Here is a 20,020-nt window from a genome sequence, read left to right on the forward strand (position 1 = left end):
TCTCAGTCAGATCATACAACTGTTTTATTTACTCTCTTGTGCTCTTTACAATGTCTCCCAGAAAAGAAGAACCCCAACTTGTAGGGAATGTGATTAGGGACCTTCATTGAACCAGCAGCAACCACAGAAGAATCCAGGGTTGGGAATGAGCTACTGGAACCCAAGGCAAAAGGACTGTTAGTGATAGTTTGCCTATTTCCTGGCCTCTAGTTGCTCAAATGGGAAAAATAGAAGGAACTATTAAATGACTGGGTATTGAAATGAAGAATTTTGAAGATCTGGTCATGATGGGGGACCAGAAGGAATGGGCAGGATTAAAGTCTGGGTTTTAAGCATCTTGTGCTAGTGAACACTTTGAGAGACATGGTGCCTTAAGATACCTTGATAACAGAAAGTGGGGAGCATTGAGGAAGGGATCCAGCTGTGAATGGGGGGAGGGATGGGGTAGTGAACATGACTGAGAAGGTACTTCTGGGTGGCAGGGTAGGGAAAGGGATGGGCAGATGCACTCATTCTGTCCACTCCTTCTTAATGGACAGGTTCCACTCCCAAGTAAGGTGGTCATGCTTGTCATCATCAGTGAAGAAGGACTTGTTGTGGTAAGTGCCTCGAGCCAGCATGCCCTTGGGAGCCTCCTCAGCTGGAGTCAGGAACTCATACTCTTCCGGCCGAGGCCCGTAGCTGCCAACCATAAATGTTGCTTTATCCACTAGGAAGAAAGAAAAGTTCATTAGGGGAAGAATCAGACAGAAGAAAAGCAAACACAGAAAACTGGAACATTTGGAGTACAGCCTACGGCGATCAAACCCAAAAGCCATAGTTTCCAAGCCTAGCTAAACATCAGATTTACCTAGGGTATTTTTTTTTTCCTTTAAAATATTTTTTTATTGGAGTGTCTTTTAATAATACAGTTTCACTTTCAGGGACTATGGATCAGTAATCTGCTATGAATAGTGCCAAGAATCAGTGCATTTATTTATTTATTCATTCATTCATTTATGTATTTATTTATTTAAAAGATTTTATTTGAGAAAGTGAATGAGAAAGAGCACAAGAAGGGGGAGGGTCAGAGGAAGAGGGAGAAGCAGACTTCTTGCTGGGCAGGGAGCCTGACCCCAGGACCCTGAGATCAGTACCTGAGACAAGGGCAGACGCTTAACCGACTGAGCCACCCAGGCACCCCAAGAATCAATGTTTCTAAAAAGCATCACAGCTGATGCTGTCAGGAAAGTTGGGAAATCAGCACCTTAAATCCATGGGTATCAAGACCCTTCTTTTATGGAGATATAGCAGATTATACCATTAAAAGTCCCTCATTAATTGGGATCTGAGTTCTGGTCTCAGCTTTGCAATCACTTACATCACAAAACATTTCTGGGACTCTGCTTCTTTTTATATACAGTGAGCCTCAAGGGTCTTCTATCTACAACTCTCATTCTATGAACATATTAGTTGGCGGGGAGGTAAGGTAACAGCTGGTGATCAGAATGAACAGAACTCATGAATGGAAATACCAGATGGAAGGGGGAAGTCAATAATTTGGTTAAAAAAAAGTGAAGAACTGGTTCAAATGTTGAAAATAGCGAACCAAAGTTATTAATAGGTGAATAATGGAGATATATATTTAAAAAGGTAGGGCATTAGAATAACTAAAGGTCAGTAGGTACACAGGCAGGCAATGTGTACTTAGGTGTTCAGTGTTGTCAATAAGTTTGGAGGAACAGCTACAGGCATATCATCATCCTCTTTCCTAAGTGGGGCAACATAATCTCTATACCCAAAGGAAAATAGGAAACTGAACTATTTTTTTTCATGAGACTCGGTACTGGAAAGACCAGTTAAGATCTTCCAGGTCAACAATCTTCTGTGGGATTTGGATAATGGAGTGGTTGTGTCATGAAAATTTGTCAAAAAATTTTTCCCCTGATTCTTTGTTTAGTAATTTGGTGGAACTGACTTGTGCCTTACTGCTTCACACCGCTGGAAGAAGAGAGCACCCAAGGTAAAAGGGAACTGTATAAGTACTTCTATCACCTTTCCAAATTTCATTTCTCCCTGCCGATAATAATGGAAGGAAACTGAAGACAGTTCCCCAAGGCAGCTACAGTTTAGGTACAATTTGTCAAGTGCAACTGCAGATCATATGTCATATTATGTCTCAATCATAGCTTTTCTTAATTTAGAAAGAATTCTATTTCTTTGTTTTAAAAATTAAGTGCTGCCCCCCACCCCCACTCCACACCTGCCCACATGCTACTGCCAACTCCTATTCCCAAAAAACATGCCACTGGATAGATCCTTCCAGTCTTGGATTTCTCTGACACTTAGGTTTATACCTGTTAACTGCTTCTTTTAAAAGTTTTTTTTTTTTAATTTTTCTTTTCTTTTTTTTTTTTTTTTTACTTTTGAGGGTATTTTAATATAGTCCATTTTTATTCAAACTTATCTTGGTTACACTTCTCCTTTATGAATAATAAGCTTAAATCACAGAAGCTGAATGCTGAGGTTAGTGGTTGATCGAGTCTAAACTCGGTCTCTGACTGTAGGCCTTGCCATTAATGTCTAGGTTAGGGGTATATGTGTGCTCCTTCCTGGGAGAGTGTCCAAAGCTTTTCATCAGATTTTTAAAAGAGTCTATGACTACAGTTATTAATAAGCAGAAGTTTAAGTATCAGCAGGGAGCAGAGTTTGGGACAGCGTGAAGTGTGGGTCCCTTACCTTTCACCCCAGTCCGATAGGTATGTTGAACGTATTTCAGGCCTGACACAATATCCCTGTTCACCTGTAGGCAGGAAGGATCCAAGCAACTCAGATTAAAAATGGTCTTCATTTTTTCCTTATCTTTCATGCTTATCCTACCTAGCTGAGTCTTCTTTGAAGCTGAAAGAAGGTTAAGATTTCGTTCAAATAAGTGTTATTATTTTCATTTAGTGTGGTGGTGAGGCAGAGATTGGAGAGGAGATCACAAGACTCGACATTGCCAATTTGGTTTTAATCATCAAATACTGTGCTATTCGGTTTGGGAGTGGGGTGTGTTTAATTAAAACATTGTCTCAATATTCTTCATTACATTTTTCCTTCCTCTAAAAGTCCAAAGAATGATCTTGAGCTCTCCCTCCCTGATACTGCTGGCCAGAAGACCATCCTTGTCTCAGCAAAGGCTACAAAGGTACCAATGGAAAATGTTATATGAATACCGGAAAACCCTGACCTCAGAAATGATCCACCTAGCATGAAAAACAAACAACAAGGAAAAAAGCTATAATGAAAATTGAGTCTAGAAGATGGTTGCACCCATAATTTCACTGAGATTGGAGTCTAATGATGAGGAGATGGGCCCCCAGAAACATCTTCCCTACATATAAATAATGGGTGAAATCCACTCATGTCTGGCAAGCATTTTGGATGTCTGTCCTTTTCAGATGTTGTCAGAGATGTCACCACTTCCCCAGGCCTTTCAAAGAAAGGTCACTAAAACAGGATGAAAATATACACAGCACAAGCACTTTGTTTTTCCATGATTCATTTTACTTAGGATTGAACTGGGCTGTCCATTAATTTTATACAGCACTCATGTTTATACAAACAAAACGGAGGTTGCGTCAGTACTGGAGAGCTTAGTTAATTGTTTGCCAAGATGAAGAATGAAAGAATCTTCAAATAATTTCTCCCAATAGTAATTATGGCTGCCTATTTGTTTTGGTCAGAGTAATTAAACCAATTTTTCAGTGCTACATTTTTTTCGTTGGTGCTGAGCTAGCACAGCAGCAAACACTGCTGGCTTAGGTTCTAGACTGTCACTCGGTAAAATCTATAGTATAAATCTATCAAAGCAGACAGAATGGAAACAGCTTCATCAAAGAAATTGTGCTAAAATGACACCCAAACATTCTGATTACTCTGCCAGATGTGGCTCATACAAATAGGAAAAAAAGGAATGCATTTTCTAGAAGTCTTTCAGCTAGTCCTTTGGGCCTCATGGGAGATGTGGTCTGGTGGCAAAAAGACTAAAAAACAGGAATGGTAATTGCTATTCAGCAATAAGAACTTAAAAACAGAATCCTCTGTTTTTCTACTGCTCCATAGAGGGATCTATCTATCTATCTATCTATCTATCTATCTATCTATCATCTATCTATCTATCATCTATCTGAGAGGGTGGGAGGGGTAGAGGGAGAGGGAGTGAATCTTAAGTGGGCTCCATGCCTAAGACAGGCCTAATATGGGGCTCGATCTCAGGACCTTGAGATCATGACCTGAGCTGAAATCAAGAGTTGGATGCTTAACCACTTAACTGACTTAGCCACCCAGGTGCCCCAAGGGATCTTTTAATATAAATATGTTTGAGATGAGTAAGAGAAAAGTATGAATATTCATAGTATTCTCTTCTTCCATCTGCATTCCTGGCTATATTGCTCTCCTTCTTCCCAGAAGGAAGAAGCCTTAGTGACATGACAGCTATGGAAGTCAGAGAGAATGTACTGCATTTCCTTGGGAAGCAGGAGGAAAAGGCAAAGAAATTAAAAGAAACATCCCAGGCCAAGTTTTAGAGAGAGCCATGAAGTTTGCGGGGAAGAAAGAGAACACCGAGTGCAATTAGGAGAAAGATAATGCAAGAGGGTTTTAGGATGTGTTGCTGGTGTTATAAATGCAAATTGTCTTAGATATTTTTCAACAGATGTAAAGATTTAAATTGGTTCTCAATTATTTCCAATTTTAAGCTGGTGTTTCTTCTAATGGTTGCTTCACACTAGGACTGGCCACAGATTGGTTCAACTTTGTGTGGGTCACACACAGAGAGTGGTTTTTCTCTTAAGAAAATGCTAAGACTCTGAAGAAGATGGGACTTGAAAACTCCTTTCTGTACCCTCTTCCTCCATCACCTTAATGCATAATACCGACTACTATATTCTCTTCAGCCTTCCCATCCACAGCTGAAGCCCATACCCCAGACTTTTCCTTCTGATCTTATTCCCATCAAAATTTCCCTGTCCTGTTTCATTTGGTACAAACTGGCTTACTAAATTGACAAATTAAGGTAGTAGCACTAATGATTAAAAATTCAACCAGTGTGTAACCCATCCTAAGCCTATTTGGATATAATGCCTTGGATATAATTCTAGGCATATTTGGACATAATATCAGACTCTCAGGTACTTCAATAATAAATAATACTATAGGAAACAAGCAAGTGAACCATAGCTCAGTGCATATTATAGAGTAGGTGTCAACAAATATTTTCAGAATGAAATTATTTTGAGGCATATTTATATATGGTACGCAGTGATTATTCACAGACCCTGAATGAGGGGGGAAAGAAGAGCCCAGTGTTCAAACACAGAGGGCAGATGGGATCTTCCTTAGTGGCCCTGAAGAATATGCTGAGAAGGGCAACCAAGGCAAATATAAGCAACTAAGAGCAAATAGTACATTTCTGACTTACTTGTTTTCAGCCAAGATTATTTTCCTTTTTTGCTTTTGGCTGTTCACTGGGGGAATATGTCTATTCATTATATGTCAATTTATCTCCTGTTTAGTTTTTGCTCTTACCTATTTGCTTGCTCCACAACTATAATTGTAATTTCCAGTTATTTACCAAGGTCCACATTCCCTGGATTTATACAATCCTTGAGCAATTAGAACTAAGGCTCTCTATCTGTTCCATTTCTTACTATTAATTGATTCATACATTTATTGATTCCTCAATACATATTCACTAAATATGTAAAAAGTTTACATTTTACATATTTACATAAATTACATAGTTTTGTGTAAAACATTAGAAAAAAGAGATATATAATCTCTCCTTTCTCAGGGCGCTTGGGCTGTACAGGGAAGAAATGGCACAAATGGTACAAGATAAAGCAGGGAGTACTTCATGGATGGGAGCATCCAGAGTTCCCAGTGGGTGAAGTGATCAGCGGAGATTTCAGGGAGAAGGTTCTGGTAGGGCAAAGGTGTGAAGTAATGGTGGGCCTCAACAGGTCGAGCTCAGAATTGGGGAGAGTACAGTCCAGATCCAGGGGGAAAAACCACAAAAACTATGACAACATAATGCAAGACATTTGATTTTTTCTTTCTCTGATTATAGGAAGAATGCAGACTTTATAAATATATGCAGGGCAAGATACTTACTTTGAAGTGAATTTTGACTCTGTATTCAACACCTTCTTTTAGCACAAAAGTTTCTTTTTTGAGGGCTTCAAGATCCCCTGTAGAACAGATTTAGAAAGAGTTTATTCTCCTCAGAAGGAGAAACACAAGGAGATGATTGAAGTTTAAACCCCAGAGCTGTTTGCTGGGCCCATAACAACATGGTACACGTGGACCTCAACTTGAAGAATATTTGAGATTACACACGTACATGCACACACATAAGGCACATAGGCACCTGCCCTTGAAATGGCTGAAATCTTACAGCTAGATATGAAAAAAATGTGATAGCACTCCCCCCCCCCAAGTTTGATGATAATGCTAAAATATACAGGGTATGGTCATCAAAGAGTTATATACAACAATGTCTTTTTTTTTCTTTTTTAAAGTAGGCTCCATGTCCAATGTGGGGCTTGAATTCATGACCTCATGATTGAGGGATGCATGCTTTACCAACTGAGCCAAATAGCTGCCCTGACAATGTCTTTCTAATTGTAAATAATAAAAACAAATTTCAATCAGTCATCCCAGAGGAAAGCCTGAATTACCTTTTTATTTTCTCTATTGAAAATGATATTGTATATGTGGCCAAAGAGATGATTAAAGAATATGTCCCTGCCCTTCAAATAAATAAATAAAAGAAAAATATAAGAGTATCAGCTATTTGGTTTTGTAGATTTGGTGATGTCTGTGGCATTTTCTAGCTTTAAAAAATTTACTTGTTTGGCTCCTTTTTATTGTTCTAAATATACATTCACTTTTGTACTTAACTTTGCATTTGCATTTGTAATCTCACATTATTTTTCTTCAGGAAAGTCACTTAAGTGATAAAAACTTTGGGCCCCATAAAACCAGGATCTGACTCTGATTCTGGTACTCTGGTTAGAGACGTAAGCACTCTCTGTTCTTCTCCCAGTGTGATCCTGTACCATCTGACTTCAGGGGTGAGTGTATGTGTGCGTGTGTCTCTCTCTGTGTGTGTTTTATTTAGTTCTGTGCATGTGCTTCATACCATGTATATGTGTGCACATGTGTATATATACACACACTATGTGTATATAGTATGTATATAATAAATATACCATATATTTTGTATATATACTATATATCAGCATATTATATGTATATGTGATGTATATATAATGTATATATGTATGTATATTTACACACTATGTATATGTAGTATATATATTATTTGTATATAATAAATATATATTTTTATATATTCTATACATTATATATGCATATATACATACACATGTGTATACTGCATATATGTATTATATGTATATAATATACTATATATATTATGTGTATTATATATGTGTATGTGTGTGTGCATATATATACACACACACATATATATGCACACACACGCTAGGCTTCAACTCAGCAGCTTCTTGGTGACAGAAAACCATATTTGGGCATCCCGATGCTAAGAAAGTGAAAGAAATTGAGTTTTCCCTGCAATGTCATCAGGCCCATTGATTTCCTTAGCGCTAATTCAGACCTTATCTCACAAACTGACGGTTATACCTGGTAATGTTACACAATTTCACACAGGAAGAGGCCTGAGTCCTGGTGAGAGAGAGAGAGAGAGAGAGAGAGAGAGAGATTGTCCTAGAGAGATACTAGAAGGTGGGGGTAGTTGAATTTATGTCTGCTTTAATGATTTCAGTTGAAGGGGAAGTGTGTCTTCTCAGCCTCTGATTTCCTCCTTCAGACAAATAAGCCCATATAAGGTCAAGAGTGGATATGTCCTGTGAGAGGGGAATCACCTAGCTGCTAAGGAGTCATGCTTTCCTCTGTCTCATGAGACCACCTTTTGATTCTGGGAATAATGTTCTTTTTCCCTGAAGATCTGCCTCAGATGCCTCCAACCTCCTGGCTCTGTGGCCCTTCCCTCATTCCTCTCAGATGCACATTGCCTCCAAAATACCCACCTTCTCAGCCTCTATCTCCGTAAGATTTAAGTATCAGGCAAGGACTTGACCCTTGTCACAATAAGAGGAAAGGAAATAACACCTTAATTTGTACATCTTTAGTGGGGGAAGTTGCTTATACAAGAATCAGAACTTTAAGCTAAAATGGTACTTAACCGTGGAATTCCCAGCACTAATTGAAAGGTTTTAGATTGCTCCTTGCTTTCAGGTAAGTTCTTGAGTTGATATAAGATCAATATTCTCTGATATTTAGATTGTATGAATATTACATTTCAGAAGCATACAGCTTGATTCTTAATATTTCCATCATCAGTCTTTTTATGTGAATAGTAAGTCATTCCCATGCTGCTGTGTGGAGATAAAAATCTGAAGTAAATATAATGACACAAGTAAATATCTCCAATACTTATGACTGTACTGTCTGTCTTCCATTACATAGAGACAGAGATTGGATTTTTCATTAAGCACGGTAAATACTGTGTACTGTGAGAGCAATGATTTGTGAACTGGTCCTAGCATATTTTTGCTTGGGATTCACCTTAGTGGCGCTTCCTTTTGCTGGGAGGGGGACAGAGATTAGATGTTCCCAGAGATTAAGTTTCCCCTATCACTGGGCCCCTTTGAGCAGAACAGATGTGTCCACTTACCAGTGAGGTCCATGGTGATCGGTCCTGGGGCACTCTCACAAACCAGGGTAAGCCGGGTGACCGTGACATTGGGGGCTGTTGGGTCTGCAGGATTCAAAACAGAATGTAAACATAGAGAAGAGACATGTGTGTACAGTGTGTGTGTGTATCTTTTGAATAGAAGAGAGGGAACATAAAAAGAAAAGTGATATCTCTATCCGGAGTGGCAATAGAAATGGAAGGGGCAGGTTCATCATGTCAGTCGTAATGACCTTATAAATTAGAGCAGTGCTATTTCTGCTTCAGACACTTGCAGGTCCGCCTTAGTTACCAACAGCAAACATTTCCTGGGTGGCTGTGGGCAAGTTCCTCTGCTAGGGCACTGCCCATCTACATCTTTTTCTGCTGTTGTGTCTGTGAAAGAGATGAATGGTTAGGAAAGGAAGGCGTGAGAAAGAGAAGGAGAGAAAATGTGAGAGGATGGAGAGAATACAATTTTAAGTGGTAGTCTGGAGTTCTTTCTAAATCCCCCTCATGTGTAATTTTTGCTTCTTTCAATGCTGACTTGCATTTTCTCTCCAAAAAAAAAAAAAAATCATCCGATAGCCCATAACTTTATGTAGCACATATAGATTGTGCCTCACTCACTTAGCTCTGGTAACATTTGGTACTCTGTCTTCTGCACCTGCTCCTGAGTTCCTGAAATCTATGCCTTATAGGGCTCCTTCCACCTGCCCCCCATCTCCCCCCACACACATATACCTGCCACCACAGGGCCGTCCCCCAGGAGTGTTTTCTTGTATTTGATTAGACTTTCATCATCTTTGTCCATCTCCTGTAGCTCTTTCAGGGATTTCTGGGGTGGAGGCTTATAGTTGAGCTTGCTGTCCAGCTCATCGACATCCTCCTCCAGGTGTGCTTCTGGGGCCTTTTCAGTCATTTTGATCTATTTCAGAGAGAGAGAGAGAGAGAGATAGATAGTTCATTATCCAAAAGTCAGTGGATATGAAAAATGTCTTTGGGGCTTCTGGTAGCACCAACCTTGACCTAACTGACTTCTGTAGTCATCAGTGATTTTCCAGGGCATTTTTTCCCCTAATTTAATCTCACTACTTTTTATGCAATAAGCATAGAAAGCATTTGGTCTTTTCTCTGACCTTCCTGAATTTCTCTGTACTGTGACCAATGTCTCCTATTCATTGAGTAGAACTGACAAGAATGAAATAGCTCATTTGTGAATAATGTACAAGTGAAACAACATAACACAAGTGATCCCAACTAATAAGCAGATAGCCCCAGTTCAAACAATTCTAGTAATAACCACAGTCCTCTAAATCCAGCCACTCCTTTAGTGTCAGAGCTCTTAGCGTTGTATAATCTCTGTGATGATGATTTCAAAGCACAGGGAGCTAAAGTAATGGTTGGCTTCTTCCCGTTATTGAATTTTTCTCTGAACTCCTGAAATACTTCAAAGGTAAGTCATGCAGCATTGTAGGCCCCCGTGACACCCGCCTGAGGTGTCTGAATGGTTTCCATCCAACACCACTAATAACTCCCTGAGGGCAGATACCAGGTTCTGTGTTTCTTCTGAATCTCTCATAATAATTGAATAGTTTAGACAATTTATCAACCCCCATTGTTTGATATATTTGGATCTACATCTAAGGATCTTCTGTTCTTTTGAAATGACATAAAATACCAAAAGACTCTTTAAGTTCCTCCAGACAAGATGGTAAGGATTAGCATGTCTTTATTTTACTATTACCTTTCATTTGTCTCTCTTTTTTACATCCCCTTCCCTTTGAGTATCTCCCTTACCTCACCAGATTGCTAGTGACTTTACGCTCTAAGACCTCACCTGGGCAAACCCCGGAGTCTCCTTCCCTCATCATCTCCACTTATTTGCTATGTGTTAAAATATTGAGGGGGAGATTCTAATATGATTATTCACCCTTAATTGTTAGTGACTGAATAATAGATTTAAAAATTAATTTGTTTTAACATATGTTTTAACATTTCAGAGATTTTCAGAGCAGAAAAGACCCCTAGAGGTGAGATAGTCCAACCTGCCATGCAATCATTGAGAAAACTGCAATTTAGAGGTTAAGAGAAATGCCCAAATTTCCATAGCTGGATGAACTGCAGTGTCCTAATAAACTAGAAGAATTTCAGGCCTGTGGCTGGCAGCAATGGAGCTATTTAGGGAAACATGGGAGGGATTTGGGCAAGGAGATAATTTCCTGATTTCCTGCAATCTTCCCCCAAGAGTAAGTGTCTTCCCTGCCTGTGGTTAAAGACTACATTGATCCTAAATGGCACAACTCTAGACAATATCCAGCACATTTCATCCTGAGTGACTTTGCAAACTTCTGTAAAGTCCCTCAGGGGGTGAAGCTATCTCTGGCCAAAATCAGCTGAGGTTTTGAGTTTCAATGTCTCCATCACTGGCATTAGAAAGGAAAATAATTTGGAAGTGAAATCAAGCAAAAACAATTTTAGCAGAAAAAGAAGGAAAAAACAGAGAATAAAAAGAAATGCTATCTCTCAGTGCGTCAATCCTCTTCTAGCAAAATAGCAGGCCAAGCACCATCAGCTTGATCAAGCCTGCAAACAGCATTGCAATGCCCAGGTCTACTTCCTGTGCAGGAAGGAAACATGCAGGCTTGTTCCTATGGCAACTCTTGCCTCAGCTGAAGACTCAGCACCCCTCATAGCTAAGCCTCTTGAGAACAGCATAATAAAGATTGTGACCAGGTCAACTGGTATTCCAAACAACACTCAGGGAAAGTGAATGGACTGGTTGGAAAAATAATAAGGATGCAGTGGGTGGATATTGGAGGTTCTGGGGCATTTGAGGACAATCACTAAGGGGCAGATGAAGAGCAGTCCAGATGAGATTAATCAGGAGAGAGAGGTTCTCCTCTGGTGATATCCAGGACTCTGACAAGATACCCAGAGTGGAAGTCACATGACAAATAGGTGGACAGATCATCAGGAAGCCTTTCTACAAATGAGGATGTTTGGATCTCTTGGACAGGCCTTTCTGGAATATATTGCTTGGTTCTAACAAGTCACCTGCAGAAGATAACAACATCACACCCACCCACTAACTAGCTCCAGGTGATTTCCATAACCTGCCGGGAATTACTATTCTGCACCCTGAAATCTCAATTTTGAAAGGAGAATGAGAGAGAGAGAGAGAGAGAGAGAGAGAGAGAGAGAAGGGGAGAGAAAAAGACAAAGACATGATCTAGGACAGGATTTGACCACATCTGTGTGATCATTGGCAAGTCAATTTATTAGTCTTCTAGATCTTGATATTTTTATTAGTACTTCTGACACTTATGTCAATTCTAAATTTCCTTGATTCATTGCAAACAGATAGATAATAATTGCTTCATAAAAATGAAACACAAATTTATTTGAAAGGTGTTTAATAGCAGAGATTCTGTATTGCTGCAGTAAAGAGGAGGAAATTCAGGACCACACTGAGATAATGTTAATTATATAGCATGTGAAAAAGAGATATAAAGCCAGATGAGTCCAAACCAGCTCAAAGCTGATTAGAAAAAGATAAAAATATAATAATACAGCAAATAAAGAACTAGAAAAACAATTCTCCAGGAAAGCTTCTTTAAAACATAATATTTGATGATCAACACATACTCTCCAAAGTGGAGAAGGAGTTGGAAGATGGACAACTACTATGGACTGATTGATGGTTCTTAATCTTTTTGGAAATTACAGGTCTTTTAAAAAATCTGATGAAAGTCACAATCCTCATAAAAGGACAAAAAGGATATGCCCATGAGATGGTGTATGCAGTCCAGAGACATTACTGGAGTCCAAGTTTAGAAACATGACCTTGAAACTGTGATTTCTTGGAAACATGAAGCAGAGTTGAACGTTAAAGAGGAAGCTTGCTTCTTTCGGAAGCCTGGCCAAATCAGCGACCCAACCTAGCTTCCAGGCAAGAATCATGTTTATCAAACCCCAAATGCTGGATATGTAGAAGCAGAAGGAGAAATCAGATAACATCTGTATTTGAAAGAATATGAACCCAAGCCCGGTTGGGGAGCAAATGTGCATGGGGTGCAGCTCTTTAGGGGAAGATTTTCATGGTCAATCTAGTTGATTTTGGATAATTATCTCTTCATTGAACTACATTTCATCATGCATGGGTGTTGGCTCTGGCTTTGATACTAATCTGCTGTAACACCTTGAGCAAATAGTTCAACCACTGTGGGTCTTATTCTCCTTCTCTTGAGGTTTGGGGGGTTGGAGCAGACCACCTCTAGGTGTGTTCTTTTTCGAAGCTCTCCACCTGTAGATTTGTCCTGCCCTGCAGCCCTGAGTCAGGGACAGATGAAGCAATCCAGATGAGATTAATCGTTAGAGAGAGCTTCAGACATTCAGTTACCTTATTTCACTTGTGTACATAAGAGACTTAACCAATCTCGGTTTTAATATCTCAAATTTGCGTGAACTCTCCAAAGAAACTGCATTTTTAAAAAGATTTTATTTATTTATTCATGAGAGACACAGAGAGAGAGAGGCAGAGACACAGGCTGAGGGAGAAGCAGGCTCCATGCAGGAAGCCCAATGCAGGACTCGATCCCGGGACTCCAGGATCATGTCCTGGGCTGAAGGCCGGCCCTAAGCCATGGAGCCAGCCAGGGTCCCCAGGAACTGCATTTTTAATTCCACAATTCACCTCTGGGAAACCTCAGATTCTGCCTCAGCCTCAGCCATAATGGCTTATGTAGTTAGTAGATAATAATTTCCCAAAATCTGTGTACATACTGAGTCACACACATCAGTCTTCTCTCTTTATCCCCCTCATTTTTCTGTGGGCTATGCCTGTGAAAGGGAGACTAGGCATTTTACAGAAATTCTACAACTACCTTCAAGTATCCAAAGAACAACTGGCTTTATCATTGATGATGATAATTATATTAGTTATCATACACAGTGCTAAATGCTTTCTCGAGGATTATCTCATTGGTCCTTACTACAGTCTCGAGGGTGGGCATTATCATCATTCTCTTATAGGTTAGGAAACTAAAGCTCAGTTAAGTAACTTGCCCAAGCTGACCTGTTGTGTGAGGAGCAGAATTACCATCTGAGCCAGGTTGTCTGGCTTGCAGGTGCTATGTCTGTTGCTCTAGCTGTCTCCAGTAAGAAGTAAAAATGAAATTGTAGAACCCATTAGTCATCTTGGTACCCTATCCTGAGAGTGCCCAGGCAGAGGGAAATGTGCTTCTTTGCAAAACTCTGCAGGCTTTACCGAGACAGAGAGGCATCACATAAAGAGGATTTCAGGGCAACTCTGTCCCGTGTCACCTTGCACAAGTCCCTGAACCTCTCTGCACTCCAGTTTTGCCCTCTGCAAAATGAAATCATTGCATTTGGGTGGTGATACGAGAGCGAAGTGGAGGGGGGGGTGGGTCTGGAGAACCTCCCTTTGGGCTAGTCCAAGGATGATGGTATTGGCTCTTTATTTGTTATCTGGTCCACAATGTCTGGTTGGTTGTTTCGAATGGGCAGTTTTCTACAAAATGAGTACAGAATAAATAAAGAGGTTTCAGAGTGGTAGGACAAGAAAAAAGAAAAAAAAATCATTGCATCAGAAGGATCTCTGAAGTCTCTTCCTACTTCAATGACTTGAATGCTCCTTAATTTAAAGAAGCCTCTGAAATGAGAAAAGAAAAGAGGAAGTGGAGGTGGGGTTGGGGAGAACCCAGTCCATCTGTGTAGAACTTTCTGGCTGGCCTTTTCTCACCTTCCTCTGCAGCTCACCCACTGTCCTACAAAGAGCAGAGGTGTTTTGTTTGTTTGGAGGTCATTTTGAGTTTGGTTTTTTACACAGTGAAAGTGAAATGGAGAATGAACAATTACATGTTTAACGAGGTTAGTATGGAATCTGTCAGGCCCCAAAACACATATTTGGTGTGTGTGTGTATGTGTGAGTATGTGTGTGTGTTTGGTACTCATTACCTTTGTTTTTTACTTCACAGGTGCCTCCACAGATGAATTTTCACAGCGAAGCCCTCACACACTCATGTTTGCTATGCAGTGAAGCGGTGTAAGAGATAGGCGGGCTGAGATAGGAACTTAATCCTCTCAGGCCCAATTAAAATGCCACATTAAGTTAGGATGGTTACTCATGGCATGACTATGTCGAGCACAAATTGGTGGTTTTGCTTGCAAGTCCAGTGAAATGTCCAAGATACTGAAAGTGAAATACACTTAGGGATTTGCAGCAGTCTCAGGACAGAGCACACTTGTCTGGTTCATTAATGCAGTTCCAAATAAGCAGAGGGCAAGAAAAGGTGAGACTCTTGAGTTCAGATGAAACAGATCATCTGGTTAATGCAAAGAAAGGTGATCTTCAATGCCTACTAGGATATGGACTTTGAATCCAGTGGCCAGAGATTCAAAATGTGGCTCTGTGTTGACTTATTGCAGGATTGAAGCAAATTATCAGCCACAGTGAGCCCCAGGTTTTCCACCAGTAGTGTGGGAATAATGATCTTTCTTTATGGAGTTGAAGAGTTGGAGAAAACACATGAAAATTTCTCAGACGATCCTGGCAATAGTAGATGTTCAATAAACTACCCATTCTCTTCCTCTGCTCCCTGCCCTGTGGGGCTATCTGTTCTGTTGCACAACTTCTGTGAAGCAAGGTAACTGACGCCCTAGGCACCCAATGCTGGCTCTTGGATCTGCAGTGTTGCCAATGTCCACTCCTTCCATCTTAAAAATAGAATTTGTTTCTTTGAGGAGTACGGAAGAGACAAGAAGTTCTGGGAATTGCCAGGATTGTTTATTAACTGAATCAACCTTAGAATGGGACTGTCACTTTATATTTCTTTAAAAAGCTCCCATATGAACAATTTAATTTTAGATTCTATTTATTGCTCCCTTTTATAATTGAAGCCAGAGTTCACTCTGTGGATGATGAGAAATGATAAAAGACACAGGCACAGCCAGTGGACAGAATTTCCTTTGGCCCTGCAGAGATTTAACCCATGTTCCAAAGTGGCCTGATTATGCATCTAGATGTACTGGTCATGAATATGAGATAGAAAAAGGGAGATGAGAGAGAGACAGAGAAATATGGAAGTACCAGAAGTAGGGGGATTTCCATCAGAGAAGTACCTATGCAAACATCAGCATTCTCTGTCACCCTGTCACATCCTCTCCCTGCTGACTAGGATACATCTCATTTTCTCCAAACCTGGGGCTGCAGCTCTAGAAGAGGCCATGGAGAGTTGGGCCATCCCTGAAGGACTGCTGACATGGTACAGCCAGTCAAGGATTTGGGTCTGCTTTGCTGCCTGCCTGGTGATTTAGCTTATTTGGGGAATCCAAGTTTACCCCTTGGGGCACCAGAAGCTGTCTTGGTCCTAGAGTCCTCCATGGTTTCTGAGTATGTCTTAGCAACATAGAAGGATTGGTGCCTCCTGGGTTCCTCAGTCCTGCTCTCTACCATCTTATCCCTATGGAGAACATCTGAAATAGTAAAGCTGAATGAGGAGAACCAACTTGGTGTCTGAGAGGACAGTGTCTTGTTAGATACAATAAACATTAAAATCAATCATGGGGACACCTGGGTGGCTCAGTGGTTGAGCATCTGCCTTCCCCTCAGGGCGGGATCCTGGGGTCCTGGGATTGAGTCCCACATCAGGCTCTCTGAAGGGAACCTGCTTCTCCCTCTGCCTATGTCTCTGCCTCTCTCTCTTTCTCTGTGTTTCTTATGAATAAATAAATAAAAATAAAAATAAATCAATCCAGAGAAGGGTACAGATTATCAGAAGCAGAATTCTTTAACATTTCCCTCTGTGAGAGAAATGATATACTCTTTCTCCCCTGGATATTCACAGGATACTCTCCCAACCCCAACTCCTATGCAAAAGGAAGGAGAACTCAGTGGACCCATTCAACTTGGCCAAGCATCTACCCTGTGAAGTTATTTACTATGCTCAGGATTCTCACAAATCTTTCTTTCAAATAATTCTCGATGACAACTGCATCAAGTCAGCCATCATTGGGCAAAAGACTGTCCTGCCATAATTCCATACAGTCACTGAAGTTTTAAATCAAGTATGAAAATAAGTAAAGACATTATCACTTGTGCTGAGAGTATCAGCCCCTTTTAGAAAGCTCAAGTGAATTTTTACTAGCTCTGGCTATGGAAACCACAGCCCAGAGCTATTCGATCAGTGCTCACACAAGGGATGAACATTGAAGTTGTGGGAGCAACATGAGATCCATCCCTAGGTATGCCAGTGGGGACTTTAATCCAGGGTCCTGGACAGCGCAACGCTGCCTACGAAAAAGGATGCCCAGAATGTGGGGTTAAAGAAAATTTCCCCCCATGGGACATTTCCTAAAATGTCCTTCTAAGGCATTGTAGCTATTGGTTCTTCTTTTTTTTTTTTTTTCTGGGACTTTAGTCAAATAATTTAACACTTACTATCCTCTCAGGATTCAAATTTGAAACTTTCTACCACCAGGCTTGACAAAGAAAAGGCACTTAACAGATGTTGGTTCTCTTCCTCTATCTGCCTAGTTTGTAGTCTCTGGGGCTTCTCTCTTCCTGCTAGCTGAAATGTGTAATATATCATGTTCCCATAAATTGGCCCAAGCCAATCTTTCCATCAGAATGACTCTGCCTTGCTGAGCTTCCACTGAAAACCAAACCTCAATGTTGCTCCCAGCATACTTCCCTGGGGACAAATTCATGTTCTCCCAAACAAGGAAGAACTAAATCCCAGTTTCTGGAACATGCCAGTCAATTTTTGCTCATCTGTAACATGGTTATTTCTCGTGTGCTGGGTCTGGGTGGCACGAATGGAGAATGAACCCTTCTCTCAGAACTCTACACCTCTCACGAAAGAGTAAGATGATCTTATTACTACGCTTATGTCATGTTTGGATTGGGGAAGGATATTTTCTTGTAACCTTAATGAAACAAAGCAGTGGCAAACATCAGTGATGTCTGCCTGTGGCCAAACCTCTTGATTTCCCTTGCTCCTTCAGTCCTGCAGGGAGGACCCAACATGTTAGCCCTGATACCAGTGGCTTCGTGGGAAAGGGTGACTCTGGGACCTCTCTGGGAGAGCAGTCAGCCTTCCTCGACCTTGAAGGAAGGAACAGCCCGGGGTTTATCAGACCCAGGTCACAAGTAACCCTATGTCTAGAGTTTAATTACACACCAGGTTGATAAAACGTGCTGATGGGAGCATCCTCTACAGGGAAGAAAGAATTTCAGATCATGCCTAAAGCGCTTCTAATGGTCACCAAATTCAGTCCTTTACGTTTCGAAGGCTTAGGGATCATGTGTCCTAGCTGAGCTAACTGGATGTAGAACCCATCTCTTAATAAATTATTTGGTGTCTTCTGTATTTGCTTTTAGTTCTCTCAGATGTAAAGAGCTATTATTATTTATATTATTATTATTATTATTATTATTATTAACTTTTTTTTTAAAGCAACAACAGCAACTACCTTTCTGCCCATCTGACCGCAGGGATTTACTAAGTGGTCTTTGTTAATGGTAGAAATCAATCCCTCTATGACTGATGAGTAAATAACACTGTCCTACCATTCCTCCCCCTTGATGGTTAAACCCCACAGTACCCTAAGGGAAGCTTTCCTTATGCATTTCTCCTATATCACCAGAAAAATTCTTTAGTGAAAAACAGTTTAATGCTTGACAGCTTTGAGTCTTTATCTTTTTTCTTTTCAATCAGTCTCTTTACATCTACCTAAAAACAGGAAACCACATATCTCCACCCCAGCAGCAACCCCTCATCTACTAGCATGTTCCACACCAGTTTGGGTCTACAGTCTTTTTGCTTCTGAATTTGGCTGGATGCCCACTCCTACCTTGTAGGAAACCCCTCCGGGCACTGCCCAGTAATTGCACTCATAGTCCTTTTTCCAGACACTCAGGATCTCTTTCCCGGGACTGCAGGGCACACCCTCCTCTCCCTCACTGAGCTCTCTCCCCTGAGTCATTGCTAAGATTCCCTGCTCTGACTTCCCCTTCTCTGCAGAACTGTACTTTCTTATCGTAAAGTTTGTTTCAGAGATAATCTAAAGAAAGTAAGCTGGAGAGGGTCCTAGGCTAGCTGAGAGCTTGCCTCCCTTTCTCCCTGTGCCCGCCTATAGCCTCCCCGACCTCGAGGTATTTCAACTTACATTCAGTGGCTCACAGCTCTCTGGGGTGCCTCTGTCTCTCACTCTGCCTTCTGAGTACTGGCAGTTAGAACAGGAAGGAAGTTAGTGAGGAAAAAAATGTTTTAAACCTACTAGAAGAGGAAACCCTGGGCTGTCTCAAATCCTGTTCCTTTGCACTGCATATCTCTTGATCAGTCAACTGAACAGTGTTCTTGTCAATTAATGGCACATGTTGGAACACGACTGCCCATATGAGTGTGGACACAGACATGCATGAGTGTTCATGCAAGGGCATTGAGGCCATAACCTTTGAGTGCCATGGATAATTGTGTGGATATGTCTAAAAATCGAGTCATTGCTGTGCATAAGCTTACTGAGGCAAGTAGCCTAAAACCAGTAGCAATAGATTCACATCAGCTTTACTTCATACCACTGACTTCTGTTCCTATCTGGTCTCTGCCAGCTTTCTTATCAGCCAGATATCTTGAGAGTTTGCTGGCAGCGAATGCAGAGTGGCAAGGAATTACAAATGTTAACTGTGTATACTTGGCCTTAAACTTAAAAAAAATTGCCCTCAAACAGGTTTTTGGTTTTGCTAGTTATAATTTCAAAATGTAGCTTTTTACTGCAGCACAATCAAATGTTACTTGCTGTAGTTTTCACTAATTTATTTAATTAATAAAAAAGTAAGGCACTGCTTTTGATTAAACCTAGGAATGCGGATTACAAAATAGCTTAAAACTTCATTTAATTCATAGTCTTCTAACTCAGAATCTGTGGTAATTTAACAAGTACTAAAATTGACTTCATACCATATTTAAGGAAATGGTTTGTGAAGTAATTTAAATGGGAACAAGTTGCCATATTTAAACCATTTAAAGGAACATTGTTTAAACATTGAAGCCACATTTATTCCATACACTACGGATGCTGCTGTCAATAAAAAAATGCTTATTTATGCTAACATTTCAATATTCAGTATTTACATTGTTTCAATATGTGTAGAGCTGACTAATCAAGCAAGTATATTTGGAGAAATTGGCATTTATTTTGCTGTCGTTTAAACATGCTGCATTTTGTTCCACTTATTTTGTAAATTGAGGCTACCAG

General features: G+C 40.4%; 2 protein-coding genes across 2 annotated transcripts in view; one reads left to right on the top strand and one right to left on the bottom strand.

The window, feature by feature from the left end:
* ARHGDIB (Rho GDP dissociation inhibitor beta) lies at positions 1-18,991 on the bottom strand. Its single transcript, XM_055318671.1, has 6 exons — positions 18,932-18,991; positions 9,485-9,668; positions 8,744-8,827; positions 6,136-6,212; positions 2,719-2,782; positions 1-709 (listed from the first exon to the last, which is right to left on the bottom strand). The coding sequence occupies exons 2-6, from the start codon at positions 9,660-9,662 to the stop codon at positions 510-512; spliced, it is 603 nt and encodes a 200-aa protein (XP_055174646.1). The 5' UTR covers positions 9,663-9,668; positions 18,932-18,991; the 3' UTR covers positions 1-509.
* PDE6H (phosphodiesterase 6H) overlaps positions 17,554-20,020 on the top strand; it is a 23,700-nt gene continuing 21,233 nt past the window's right edge. The window contains exon 1 of the mRNA XM_055318672.1: positions 17,554-17,625. Within this exon, the coding sequence (XP_055174647.1) occupies positions 17,579-17,625 (47 nt within the window). The 5' untranslated portion in view covers positions 17,554-17,578. The remainder of the gene's footprint in view (positions 17,626-20,020) is intronic.

The sequence above is a fragment of the Nyctereutes procyonoides genome, unplaced genomic scaffold (genome assembly GCF_905146905.1).
Source record: "Nyctereutes procyonoides isolate TBG_1078 unplaced genomic scaffold, NYPRO_anot_genome, whole genome shotgun sequence".
Classification (NCBI taxonomy): domain Eukaryota; kingdom Metazoa; phylum Chordata; class Mammalia; order Carnivora; family Canidae; genus Nyctereutes; species Nyctereutes procyonoides.